Here is a 13691-nt window from a genome sequence, read left to right on the forward strand (position 1 = left end):
TGTGTGTGTGTGTGTGTGTGTGTTTCCTATTCTCTTTTCTTTCTCCAAATGGTGCTGTTGTTGCCATAATTTTATGACAGAAATCATGTACACACACACACACACACACACACACACACACACACACATACCCACACACATTTTAACCTACAATGCTGTCCCCTTTCTGAGTAATGTAAATTCTTCTGTTGAGACACAGGAATGAGCTTGAACATCCTAAGAGTCACTTGAGGGCTCCTTTCAACGTTACTATTTTGTTTCCAAGTCTCTTCCTGGGATTTCTAAATAAAACTGTGTTCTCAGCATACTTTGAGCTCTTGTACCCACTTCCTGATCTACCTGGGCTCATACAATGCTGTCGGCTTTCTGAGTAATGTAAATTCTTCTGTTGAGACACAGGAATGAGCTTGAACATCCTAAGAGTCACTTGAGGGCTCCTTTCAACGTTACTATTTTGTTTCCAAGTCTCTTCCTGGGATTTCTAAACAAAACTGTGTTCTCAGCATACTTTGAGCTCTTGTACCCACTTCCTGATCTACCTGGGCTCAATTAAACTCAACAAACATTGCTGGGTGCTGCTGATGAAGAGTACCTTGTTTCTCTACTCTGGTTTGTGATTTATCTAAGTTATTTGTCCTGGGCATGGCCAGCTCCTTGACCACTTAGAGGCCACGAGCTATATTTTCATTGAGGGCCATACAATGGGGCTACTTGTTTTCAGATGCGCTGACCATAGCAGCGAGTTAGCAGCATTTACGTGTCTTGGTGAGGTGGCTTCAGTAAGACTCCGACAGCCTTCTGCTCCCCAAGGTGACTGCAGCTCTGGATTAAAAATGCCTTTTACTCTTAGGTAAAATGGGGAGAATATAAAACTCCCTCCCTTTTTGTGAGTGTCCTCTGTCAAACCGTGGAACTTACTGAGGCGACTGAGAGAGGTTTTTTGCCCTTGAACATAGCGTCAACCTGTGTTGGACAACTGAAACTATGTTGAGGACTGTAAGGTTGGCTGTATCTTTGTGAGCGCCCTTTACAGCCATGGTTCTCAAAGTGTGGTCCCCAGACCAACATCAACGTCCCTGTTAGAAATGCAATTTCTTGGGCCTCACCCCCAGACCTCTTGAATCTTACACTTTGGGTGTGGGGCCCAGCAATTTGTGTTTTAACAAGCCCTTCAGGGAATTCTAATACATTCTCGTCTGAGAGCTACTGCTCTATTTTGACCAAACAAATTCCAGCTCTACTGGCCAGCCTTTTCTTTTTCTCATCCTTGCCCAGGGACTTCAGACCCTTCCTCAGCCTAGCTAACCCTGCCCACCTAGATAATTTGAAAAATCAAGATTCTAACAGACATTCTTTCAATGACGCTTATATTTACTACTTAGTATGCCACTTTATACAAATAGTTATTTCACCTAGAAGTAACCACTTCCCCCATTCCCTTCTTCCCCAGTCCCAAACCATTTCCATCTTTTAACATTTATTTTAGATTGAAGAGTGAAAACAATGCTTCTTAAACCAGAGAAACGGCACTGTTCCTACATTATTAAGCGATAAATGGTTAACTATTATTTCCTTTTAAAAAAGCTCTAAAGTGAGGGGGAGTAGAGACTAGAAGGGGGAATGTTTTGGGGAAAAGAGCAAGGTTAGGAATGCTGGAGAATGAAGAGAATCTCTTAGTTAAGAAGAATAGGAAGGAAAGATGAGACATAAACCTAGAAGTCTGACATTGATTTATTCTTTCAACAAATATGTATTGAGCATCACCCATTCGATTTACAGTGAGGAAAGCAAACAAAGTCCTGCCCTTAAGAAGCTTATATTTGAACTAGAGAACCGATGCACAAAATTTGTGCAAGGGGCTTGGCCCTCACAGCCCTGGCTTCGTCCGGATGCTCGTTCTGCTGTTCAGTCTAATTAGCATATTAGCTCTTTATTATATAGGGCATGCTTTGATGCCTGAGCGTCTGCCACCATTATTTTGTATCAAGCATTGCCCTGTCCACTGATCTTCCAGTTCACGGCACTTCTGTGTTTCATGACAGTGGTTATCTGAGGCAAGAGAATCTTTTGGTGCCTTTATGGGAGGGATGGAGATGGTTGAAATGAGGGAAAATTATTCAAAAAGGAAAAGTAACCAGATCCCATCTCAACAAACCAAAGTTAGCCACTCACAGAGCAAAGGATATCTCCCCGAAGCTTCTAACGTTTATATCTTTATAGGTTCCAAGTGTTATGCACATTCTATACAGCCAAAACATTTTCATAACAGCTCTTCCATGATAAGTCATATCTCCATTTTACAGAAAAGGAAACTGAAGCTGGGAAGAGTTGGGTGACCGAGTCGGGTTCTGAAGCAGAGCCTGTGTGTTCTGACCTAAGGAACCTAGTCTTCCTCTCCGAAGTGTCCCTGTCCCCTGCCCGCCTTGCCCGGACAGGCATATTTACACTCATTTAACTTTAACACTCATCCTTTTCCGGAAGTAAGGCCCAGCCTTCTGACAACATTTTCTGGGAAGCCACCATATCTTTGATCATTTCTGCAAATAACTTTTCCTGCTGGCATCAGATAGAAAGAGGCTTATTTTGTGTTCTACCTACCACTTGCCATAAAAATTCTAATGCTGCGTCCTTAATAAAATTTCTATCTAGTTACAATAATAAGATCCTTTACTCATCACGTACTGTTGGTCATATTAGTATGATATACGCAGAAGTAAAAAAAAAATATCTTAAATCACTTCCTAATATAAATGGGAGTACACTCCGGTTACTAAACAGTTATTCAAGTTGACAGTTTTTAGCGTAGTATTTGCTTTGGTGAAATTGTGAGGCCTGAGTTATGAACCAAGGAGGTATTTTAAGTCAAGAATACTGGCTAAAAACATCAGCTCATCTAATTGGAGGGAAAGAGATTTTTTTATGCAGTACTTTTTTCATAACATTACAATGACAGAGTATTAGATAACACTATACTTATTGTATAAAAATATTATAACACTATACTTATTGCAAAATATATACTAGTGGGTATAAATTATTCTTTTTTAAAAATAATTTTATTGATTTCAGAGAGGAAGGTAGAGAGAGGGAGAGAAAGCTAGAAACATCAATGATGGGTCCCCTCAGCCCCGCCAGGGCGGCAGGTTCATGGCAACGCCAGGCCTGGCCACTGTGCATGCCTGCCTCCAGAAACCCCCAGTCCCCTTAGCCCCCCAGCTGCCCAGGGCCGGCCCAAGGTGCAGGCAAGCCTCAGATGGCGGCTGCCCAGCTGCCCAGCGCCGCCAGAGGCTCAGGTAACCAGGGCCAGCTGAGGCTTGCACTGCTGGCAGTGGCAGCAGCAGAAGTGTGATGGGGCGTCGCCTTCCCCTGATCACCAGGTTGCCTTTTGCCCTTGAGGGCTCCCAGACTGTGAGAGGGGGCAGGCTGGGCTGAGGGACCCCCCCGCAGTGCAAGAATGTTGTGCACGAGGCCTCTAGCATAGTAATATTATTCAATGTTTATTTAATTCAATGTGTAGTATCTTCTCAATGAGTATTTGTTAAATATATCAGTGAATGACTGTGATGCTGGTATACACACCAAATGATTTTGTGTGGTGTTTGTTTTTGTTTTTTAAATATATTTTATTGATTTTTTACAGAAAGGAAGGGAGAGGGATAGAGAGTTAGAAACATCGATGAGAGAGAAACATCGATCAGCTGCCTCCTGCACACCCCCTACTGGGGATGTGCCCACAACCAAGGTACATGCCCTTGACCGGAATAGAACCTGGGACCCTTCAGTCCGCAGGCCGACGCTTTATCCACTAAGCCAGACTGGTCAGGGCATTGTGTGGTGGTTTTAGGGTGAGAATTGGTCTGTGTGTATAGATCTGCCCAAATGTCTGATAGTCCTGCCTACATTTAATTCCCAGTGGGAATATAGAAATAAGTGATGTGAAGTAGCTCATCTAGTGGAAAATTTTAGAGATGAGAACAAAATGATCCTCCAAATTGGAAACAGGTCAACATGTCTGCCACTAATACATGGCAGGAAAAGTTTTGTCTGGTGTGTTTGTACTTCATTTTGAGTATTTGACAAACATTATTAATCCCTTCACAGTTTCTAACCACAAAGGCACTGAGAATCCTAAAGATGCTAAGTATATGATAAGGATGGAAATGATAAAAAAAAAATTTAAATAAGCAAAAAGGCTAAAAACAGTAAAAATGTCGAGGAAAAACAAACCTTGCTCATAGATATGGAATGATACTTTGACAGTAAGAATAACTCAGAAGGACAAACTTATGGAAATGTGTGTGCCTAGGCAGCAGACAATTATTGCCAAGTGATTGATGAATTAGGAGACTTTTTGTCTGGGCTATCACAGTGGTTTTCAGCACTCACTACACATTTGAATCACCAAGGACCTCTTACAACATACAGATTCCAAGGCCATACTGCAGCCCAGTTTAAATCAGAATTACTGGTGCAGAAGCACAGGCATCAGGAATTTGTGAAGCTCTCCACGTGATTCCTATGTGTAGTCAAAATGGGCCACAGCAATGGTGCTCAGAATTTGTCAGCTGAATCACCTGGAGGGCTTATGAAACTACCTCTATTGGGACCAAACCCCAACTTATGGAAATGTGTGTGCCTAGGCAGCAGACAATTATTGCCAAGTGATTGATGAATTAGGAGACTTTTTGTCTGGGCTATCACAGTGGTTTTCAGCACTCACTACACATTTGAATCACCAAGGACCTCTTACAACATACAGATTCCAAGGCCATACTGCAGCCCAGTTTAAATCAGAATTACTGGTGCAGAAGCACAGGCATCAGGAATTTGTGAAGCTCTCCACGTGATTCCTATGTGTAGTCAAAGTGGGCCACAGCAATGGTGCTCAGAATTTGTCAGCTGAATCACCTGGAGGGCTTATGAAACTACCTCTATTGGGACCAAACCCCAGAATTTCTGGATCACCAGGTTTGGCATGAAGGCTAAGGAAATTGCATTTCTGACAAGTTTCTAGTTGCTGCTGCTGCTGCTGCTGCTGCTGCTATTGTTTGGGAATCACACTTTGAGAACCACTGGACTAGAAGCTCAACCTTTTGGCTCCTATTATCCTAATGGTTGTTCCTGACTACGGATGTTTTTTTTAGTTTCAAGGGCTTTGCAAATCTACATGTGATGCAAGTACAGTGGGACCTTGACTTACGAGTTTAATTCGTTCTGAGACCAAGCTCGTTAAGGAGCTCATTAAGGAGCTCGTTAACTCAAATTACTCTGTCAACTCAAGGCAAAAAATCTGCCGAGAGACAGCTGGTATCTCAAAAAACTCATTAGTCGGGACACTCGTAAGTCAAGGCCCCACTGTACGTGTTAGAGTGGAGTGTGAGATTCAGTACTGCTAAGTTGTTTCCTAGACACTTGGGTAAATCATCAAGGAATGTGATCAGCCTCAATGCAGAAAGAATTGGTCTGTTTTAGAGGAAGGCATCAAATAAAACAAGTATCAGCAAGGAAAAAAAAAAAAAAGAAAGAAACATCAATGATGAAAGAGAATCATTGAGCAGCTGCCTCCTGCACACCCACCACTGGAGATCGGGCCACAACCTGGGCATGTGCCCTGACCAGGAATCAAACCATGACCTCCTTGTTCATAGGTCGACACTCAACCACTGAGCCATGATGGCTGGGCGGTATAAATTATTCTTAATACTGAGAAATTATAAGAGACTAGAGGGCATGAATGGTAAAGTTATAGGAACTTTTTGAAAGATATATGGCAAGTGTGAAGATTGTATATAAAGAAATTAATTTTTCTCTATTAATTGATGATCTCTCCCTTATTATTCATCTTAAAATCAAAACTGTCAAGAGCCTCAAAATAATTATAAGGATGACCTAAAGACATTGTCTTTAGCCTCCTAGAAAATTATGCAAAATACTTGTAATTGGGAACATATATGACAATCTTTCCTTTTATGTACTGAGACTGTTTCTTTTTAAAAATCTTTCTTTTAAAGAAAACTTTAATATGAAACGTCTAGATTTTCAAGTTAATACATAATAACAAGGCTAGGTAACTCAGCCAAACTTTGAACACCACCTTTGCCATCCTTGTCCTGGAATCCTTTTTCTTCTGGCCGTGAGCCTCGGACTTTAGCATCCATAAGATTAGCTAGGGAACTGGTCAGTGATGCAGATTCTGGGCCCCACCTCCAGAAATTCTGATTCATGAGAATGAGCAGGGCCAGCATCTGTATTTTTCACAACCCCAGGGGGTTCAGGTGTAGCCCACCTAAGCACATCTTGAGAACAGGCAACAACTGCCTCATGAACTCAAAGCCATTGAAAAATCTGACTAAGAAACCTAGGTCACTGCTAAACCAACCTGGAAATCTCAGGTAATAATACATACTTGGGGCTCACTCAGGTGGAACCTGGAAAAACTGTCTGTGTGGTTCTGTCTGTGATTTCACACTTCCTCAGCAGAGGGATGACTTATTCATAAGGCAGTATGGTCAAGGTTCCCAGGATAAACTCAGTAAACATTTTCCTCCTCACCACTATGTAAACAAGATAAAGGCACTTTAGATTACAAAAGTTAAGAAAGAAGAAAGAGAAAGGAGGAAAGAAGGAAGAGAAGGAATTTTTTCAGGAAAAAAAATAAAAGAAAGGTAGTATTTGCTCAAGTAAATAGGGTGAACTGCACAGTAAATTTGGAATAATTACCGGGTCTGCTTCAGAAGGCATGTCCTCAGCTAAGCCAGCAAACTGGCCAGTAACCAAATAGTAAGAGTTGGGAATTATTCCTTTTCTGGCCTCATATTTTCTGCAGAGTCCATGAAGGTTTAGTAGGATGGTCTCATTCACAAACCTTAATCTGTAACAAATTGTGGAATGGAACGGCAACCCTCAGTGAGATCTTGCTGACCAAATTCTTCTTTAGTAGCCACCCACACACCACAGAGGATATGCAAATTCTGCCATAAGTCTGGCTATTACATTAAGAATGTGTCTGACTGTTGATATCATGGTTCCTATTGAAATGCTCTCCTATGCAGTTTCCAGTATTAAACTCACAAGGAAAAACACTTTCCTAAAATATAGCTTTCTTTTGACCTTCAACAGGAGAATAACAACTTTAACTTCCTATTGTTTTAGAATACTTTGTGCTTTAAAAGCCTCTTGCATTTGAACACAATTCAAAATCTTGGCCTCACCTTCTTCCCTCAATGCATGAATGTATAGTTATAATCCTGAGGGTGATCAAGTGCCTGTGCATCAAATGATTGCGCTAAACACTCTAAGGCAGCGGTTCTCAGCCTGTGGGTCGCGACCCCATTGGGGGTCGAACGACCCTTTCACAGGGGTCGCCTAAGACCATCGGAAAATACATATATAATTACATATTGTTTTTGTGATTAATCACTATGCTTTAATTATGTTCAATTTGTAACAATGAAATTGGGGGTCACCACAACATGAGGAACTGTATTAAAGGGTGGCGGCATTAGGAAGGTTGAGAACCACCGCTCTAAGGTGAAGTTAATACATGGAAATCAACATGAATGAGATTGTAGAAATGAAAGGCCTAAAATTGGTTTCTGAAATGAAATGGTGGAGAGGATATGTGGTGGGCACAAAGCCAACATCCACACAGCTCTTCCTGTGGCATCCCTTTTGGTCAAGAACAAGGTGTGCCCCACAAGAAGGCAGCTGAACATAGCTCCAGCTTTGCTAGTCTCTTATTTTAGCATAACTTCCAGAGCCTTACAAAGGCTCCCCTCCCCCACCCAGAGCCTCACTGCTATGAAGTAGGCAAGCCAACTATTACTTGCCATGCTTGTAATTCCCACCACTCTAAAGCTTATAGGAAGTGTTTCACTGGGTTGAATGACTAGTGACTTTAGAGAATCCTACATAATAAAAGCCTAATATGCTAAGCGTCCAGTCGTCTGTTCGTCTGTTCAACCAACCAAAGCGTAATATGCTAATGATATGCTAAGACTGCTCAACCAGTCACTATGATGTGCACTGACCATCAGGGGGCAGATGCTCCGACTGGTAGGTTAACTTGCTGCTAGGGTCTGGCCAAGATTGGGACTGAGCAAGACAAGCCAGACACGCCCTGGAGCCCTCCTGCGGTTCCTCTCCGGCTGGCCAACCTCCCGCGTCCCTCCCCGGCCCCGCTTGTGCACAGGTGGGGTCCCTCGGCCTGGCTTGCACCCTCTCACAATCCAGGACCCCTTGAGATATGTCGGAGAGCTGGTTTTGGCCCAATCCCGCAGGCCAGGCCAAGGGACCCCACTAGTGCACAAATTCATGCACCGGGCCTCTAATAATATATAAACTAAACCTACTATGGTGTCAGACCATTATATCAGCTTAATCTACTATTATTTCCACTAATCTTATGCAGGAACATTAAGGAAATGAAGTCCAGACCATCACATGGTGGTATAGGGGGCTGAAGAAGATAATGAGTCCCCAAAGCAATTGTGGGAATGGGGGTCCAGTCTTTTCTCAGGAGGAATGGAGAGTAAAGAAGGTAAAATCAGGCTTTCAAGGCTAATCTCTGACAAATGCATTTTGAATCAAACCCTTGTTCCAAGGACAGAACAATGCACTCTGTGCCTTAGGACATCCTAGGGCCAACTTTGCTCATTTCCCAGTTTTCCTTAGATTAGAAAATTAGTTTAAATGCATGTTGGCTATAAATAAAAGTTAACAATAAAAGCCTGCCCTAACAGATGTAAGGAAGTCTGCACAGGAAATTTTTTACAACAAGCAAATCTATTAAGATATACAAATTCCAGTTATAAAACAGTCATGGGGATATAAAGTATAGCATAAGGAATACAGTCAGTAATCTATACTAATAAAAGGGTAATATGCAAATTGGTCAGGATACCCTCACAGTAATGACTGAACAGCAGGCTGCATGGGGTGACCAGACCAGTAGGGAGGTTAGTGAGGGATGACCAAATCATTGAACAGCAGGCTGCATAGGGTGACCAGGCCAGCAGGGGGGTTAGTGAGGGACGACCAAATGACTAAACAGCAGGCTGTGTGGGGCAGCCAGGCCGGCAGGGGGTTAGTGAGGGGTGATCAGGTGAGGGGCGACCAAATGACTGAGCAGCAGGCTGCATGGGGCAACCAGGCCAGCAGGGGGTGGGGCAGTTGGGGGCAACCAGGCCTGCAGGGGAGGCAGTTGGGGGCGATGAGGCCAGCAGGCAGAGGCAGTTAGGAGTGATCAGGCTGGCAGGGGGGGCAGTTAGGGGCAATCAGGCAGGCAGGCAGGTGAGTAGTTAGGAGCCAGTGGTCCCAGATTGTGAGAGGGAAGTCCGACTGCCGGTTTAGGCCGGATCCCGAGGGGTCCTGGATTGAAGAGGGTGCAGGCTGGGCTGGGGGGACCCCCCCCCTCTGTGCACAAATTTCATGCACTAGGCCTCTAGTATTGCAATAATTATGCATGATGTCAAATGGGTACTAGATTTATCTGGGTGATCACTTTATAAGTTATATAAATGTCTAACCACTATGCTAATATAATATTGTATATCAACTGTAATTAAAAGTAAAATTTTTTTAAATAAGCAAATCTAACAAGAAATTATCTTTAATATCCTCATGCTAACTTATATAATCATTTTCCAAGAATGATAACCTTAGTTCAAATCCTGCTTCATCCCATACTAACTGTCTGATCTTAGGCAAATTAGTTGACCCTGTTAAACATGATGGGGTGGGCCCAAGCATGGAGACACACAGAGAGGAGGCTATAAGCAGATGTTGTAAAGCAATAGAAGTCACGAGTGAGCAGAAGCCATAAGGGGAAGATGTCAACAGGACTAGCAGAGGAGGCAGAGGAGCAGGTAGAGAAAAGAGGGGAAAAGGGAGATTTGGAGTCTCAGGCCTGTCAGGCTGTATAAGAGTTGCCTTTGCCAGACTGTAGGAATTCAGCCCCCATTTGACCTCATAGCTAGGTGTCTTATGCAGTGAGCAACCTACACAGCCTTACATGGAAGACCTGGGCCTATGCCTAGCAGCAGAGATTGGCACTAACATAGGCAAAGCTAAGATCACAGACCCATTTGGAAATGTGAGGGACTATTCAACTCCAGACCATCATTGCCATGTAGGAGTACACGCCTCATGCTACTGGAAATCTGGATTTGCATGTGAAATCAGCAGTTTGCAAATGTTGGCAGGGGAGAAAGAAAAAAAGGAAGAAAGAATTACTCTTGGATCTGCAGACCCAATTCTGGCTAAGTAGCTTCTTGTTCTCCTTACTTTGTGTTGTCTCCTTACAATAATTAACCATTAATTGAGTTAACCTAAGAGTATCTATAATCATTATAGCCTAGAAAAGCTTACTACCATGTATAGCTACTGTTACTACAATTAACAATGCTAGGTCACACAATGAATGCTTCCTCTCTGACAGGAACTGTCTTAATTAGCCCATTTAATCCTCGCAACAATCCTTTGAGGTAGGCATTATTATCTCCACTTTACAAATTAGGAAACGTAGGCCAAGAAAGGCCAAGTAACCTGCAAAAAAATGTTCCAGTAGGAGTTAAACTTCTGACATGTTCCTTTTCCAGCAGCTTAGCAACGGAAAGCTTACTGTGTAAAAGCTTTCCCAAGAAGGCATATTAAACTTTACCCTGACTACTGAGAACAGGTTTTGGCTTGTCGCTGAGACTCTAAACCCAGCTCCAATATCATTAATCCTTCCATGGGTGAGTAGTCTTAGAATATGTTCCAAGTGAAATTCAAATACCCACATTAGCAGTGGGAAAAAGATTTAAGAGCAATTATTGAGGGTTGCTTTTTCATCAACCACAACTCTCTTTTTGTGTGTGTATCACCAAAAACCAAATCTCAAGCTCAATAAAAGCAAAGTCCTTTGAAGTCCCAAATCTGTTAATGCCCCAAGTATTTTTCCGGGATATGGGATGGAGAAGGCAGAGGAAGTACCTGGAACAGTGCTTGAGGGTTCCCTTTTCTCCACATCCTCACCAACACTTATTGTTTGATTTACCGATGATAGCCATTTCTGACAGGTGTGAGGTGATATCTCATTGTGTTTTTAATTTGCCTCTCTCTGATGATTAGTGACATTGAACATATTTTCATGTATCTGTTGGCCATCTATCTGTATGTCCTCTTTGGAGAAGTGTCTATTCAGGTCCTTTGCCCATTTTTAAATTAGATTGTTTGTCTTCCTGGTGTTGAGTTGTATAAGTTCTTTATATATTTTGAAAATTAACCCCTTAGCAGATGTATCATTGGCTAATATATTCTCCCATACAGTGAGTTCCCTTTTCATTTTGTTGATGGTTTCCTCTGCTGTGCAGAAGCTGTTTAGTGTGACGTAGTTCCATTTGTTTATTTATTTTTTTATCATTTGCTTCCCTCACCCTAGGAGACATATGGACAAGAATATTGCTTTGAGAGATGACTGAGATTTTACTGCCCATGTTTTCCATAAAAATCCTAGAATAAAAGGGGTAAAAGGAGGGAAAATGGGAGATATCTGTAATACTATCAATAATAAAAATATATTAAAAACAGAAGCATTAAAATAAAACATAAGCAGTAAAATCATATACTATCTTGAATAGCTCTCTCCATCCCCAGACTCCTCGCTTCTTCCTAGAAACTGGGTCAACTCAGTTTCATCAGCAAAGAAAACCTTCATCCTCCAGCTTCCTATCTCTCCCCTTTCCCTGCCAGCCGGCCTCCACTTCCTCCACTCCCTCGCACTCCCTAATCCAGTGTTTTCGGCTTCCATCCTCCACAAAAACTGTCCTTGACACAGCCAAGGATGACCTCTTTCCAGTCCTGTTTTAAATGCACCTTTCTGTTGGGTCAGACACTGATACAACTCCATCCTTCATACAACCCCACTCTGGGATTATACACATACTATCAACTCTACTAGTCAACTGTCCTCAGTTTCTTGAATTGTTCTTCCTCCCCATTATGCCCCTTAGATGTTGTTCATTGCTAAATGATAGCACTTGGATGCATTTGGGATTGCACCAGCAGCTGCACCAGATAAGTAAATCTTGTTCCTAAAACATGGGAAGCATTGAAGAAAAAAAATGGGGGACTCTCAGCAATGAAAAACCCAGTATATTACATCAGTGTTTTTAGGAGTCTACTGTGAGTATTTTCTGTAGAGTAGATAGGTTATTATAAATAGCCTTTTCTCACAGGAAATCAGTTGCTTTAATGGTTTCCTTCCTTCAGGGGACAATGTCAAAGCTATTGAGCCCCAAACTGCCCATTTTGATCATTTAGCTCATATGGAAAAATTCTCCCTCAAGAATGCAGAAAGGAATTTCTACAAAGCAATTAATTTATCCTCTTTTGCCCAACTGAAAGCAGTAGTGCCTGAGCCTTGGCTGTTTCCTGTCAGTTTAATAACAAACAACCCAACCCTTCTTGCCCTCACATCTTGAACCCTACGTGCTCTGAGAGATCTGGTAAATGCTTGTGCCAGGACCTAATGACAACCTAAAGGATCCTTAGTTGGGGGGATACAGTCAACAAGTTCAGAGGGTCACAAGACATGTCTCCTCCTTACAAAGTCTGTCTTCTAAAATAAGAGAGAGGGCCTTTGGGCCAATAGCAACTTTATAGAGTTTTCTGGATGTTATGAATTTTCTTGATGCTATAATTAAAAGTAATAGGATAACCTTTGAAAGGCCAAAAGTGGCATGGCAGATGAGATACACTCTAACCAACCAGGAATAGAGAAAAAATGTTTGATATATTCAATTTCAAAGGCAAATTTATTGAGGCTGTCAGATTGGTACTGGGAGTAAATGAAATGTCACTGCCCTTTTTCATTTACCTCCTTGGAGGAACAGGCTGCAGTCTGAGCTGACTGAGCCGTGGATGGTGACTAGTCTTTGCACTGTTTACAGAGTCTGCTCTCAGAGATGACTCTGGGGTGATGCGAATACTAGGGTGAAGGCAGTTCTCTCCCCAGAAGTCATGCCATAGGACCATCTCTGGTCTTGAAAGCTTGCCATTGGCCCAAGATCCAGGGCAACTTTCCCAGCAGTCCTTTGCCTCCATCTTCACCCCATCCTGTGAGGTGCCAAGTAAAGGAAGGATTTACAGCAACGATGATGGTTACAAAGACAAGTGGGGTCAAGGAGAGAAATGAGGAGGTGCATTGGGTTCAACTTGGGAGAGTGTGTTCTCCCTGCTCTAGTACAATCCTCCTTCCATTCAATTTTGCACTCACCTCACTCAGTCTCCTAGAATGAAGTAACAATAGCAGGCCACAAGTGCCCATCCATGAGATTATTATGGTTCTGGGAAGTCCCCCTTTTCCAGAGTCAGGTTTGTTTCCTTACGCAGCAATCCTACATTTGGTAACAGCATTGTCTCAGTAAAAATGCAAGTAACTGTGTGAGCAATAATCCACTAAATGCTTAACAGCCACAAACCAATTCATGCCGAAAGGTGGATCAGCTGAAGGCTGGGTTTGAAGGTGGCTTGGGGAAAAAGCAGACAGACAGGTACAGATAGAGCCCTTGGAGACCATGTGTGGATGAGAACCTCAGAACACACTGAAGTGGGTGGAGCTATGCAGGGAAGGGACTAGGAAGGTGGAGAATCTACAGGCAACATCACTTATGTCCCAATTTTAATCAGGCTCTGATAGTGGAATGGGT

General features: G+C 42.6%; 1 protein-coding gene across 1 annotated transcript in view; it reads right to left on the reverse strand.

The window, feature by feature from the left end:
* Positions 1–13381, reverse strand: part of LOC102252163 (dedicator of cytokinesis protein 8) — a gene marked incomplete at its 3' end in the record, with an annotated part of 65014 nt that extends 51633 nt beyond the window's left edge. The window contains exon 1 of the mRNA XM_014529189.1: positions 13259–13381. Within this exon, the coding sequence (XP_014384675.1) occupies positions 13259–13309 (51 nt within the window). The remainder of the gene's footprint in view (positions 1–13258) is intronic.
* Between the last annotated feature and the right edge of the window lie 310 nt (positions 13382–13691).

Source organism: Myotis brandtii, unplaced genomic scaffold, assembly GCF_000412655.1.
Source record: "Myotis brandtii unplaced genomic scaffold, ASM41265v1 scaffold672, whole genome shotgun sequence".
NCBI lineage: Eukaryota > Metazoa > Chordata > Mammalia > Chiroptera > Vespertilionidae > Myotis > Myotis brandtii.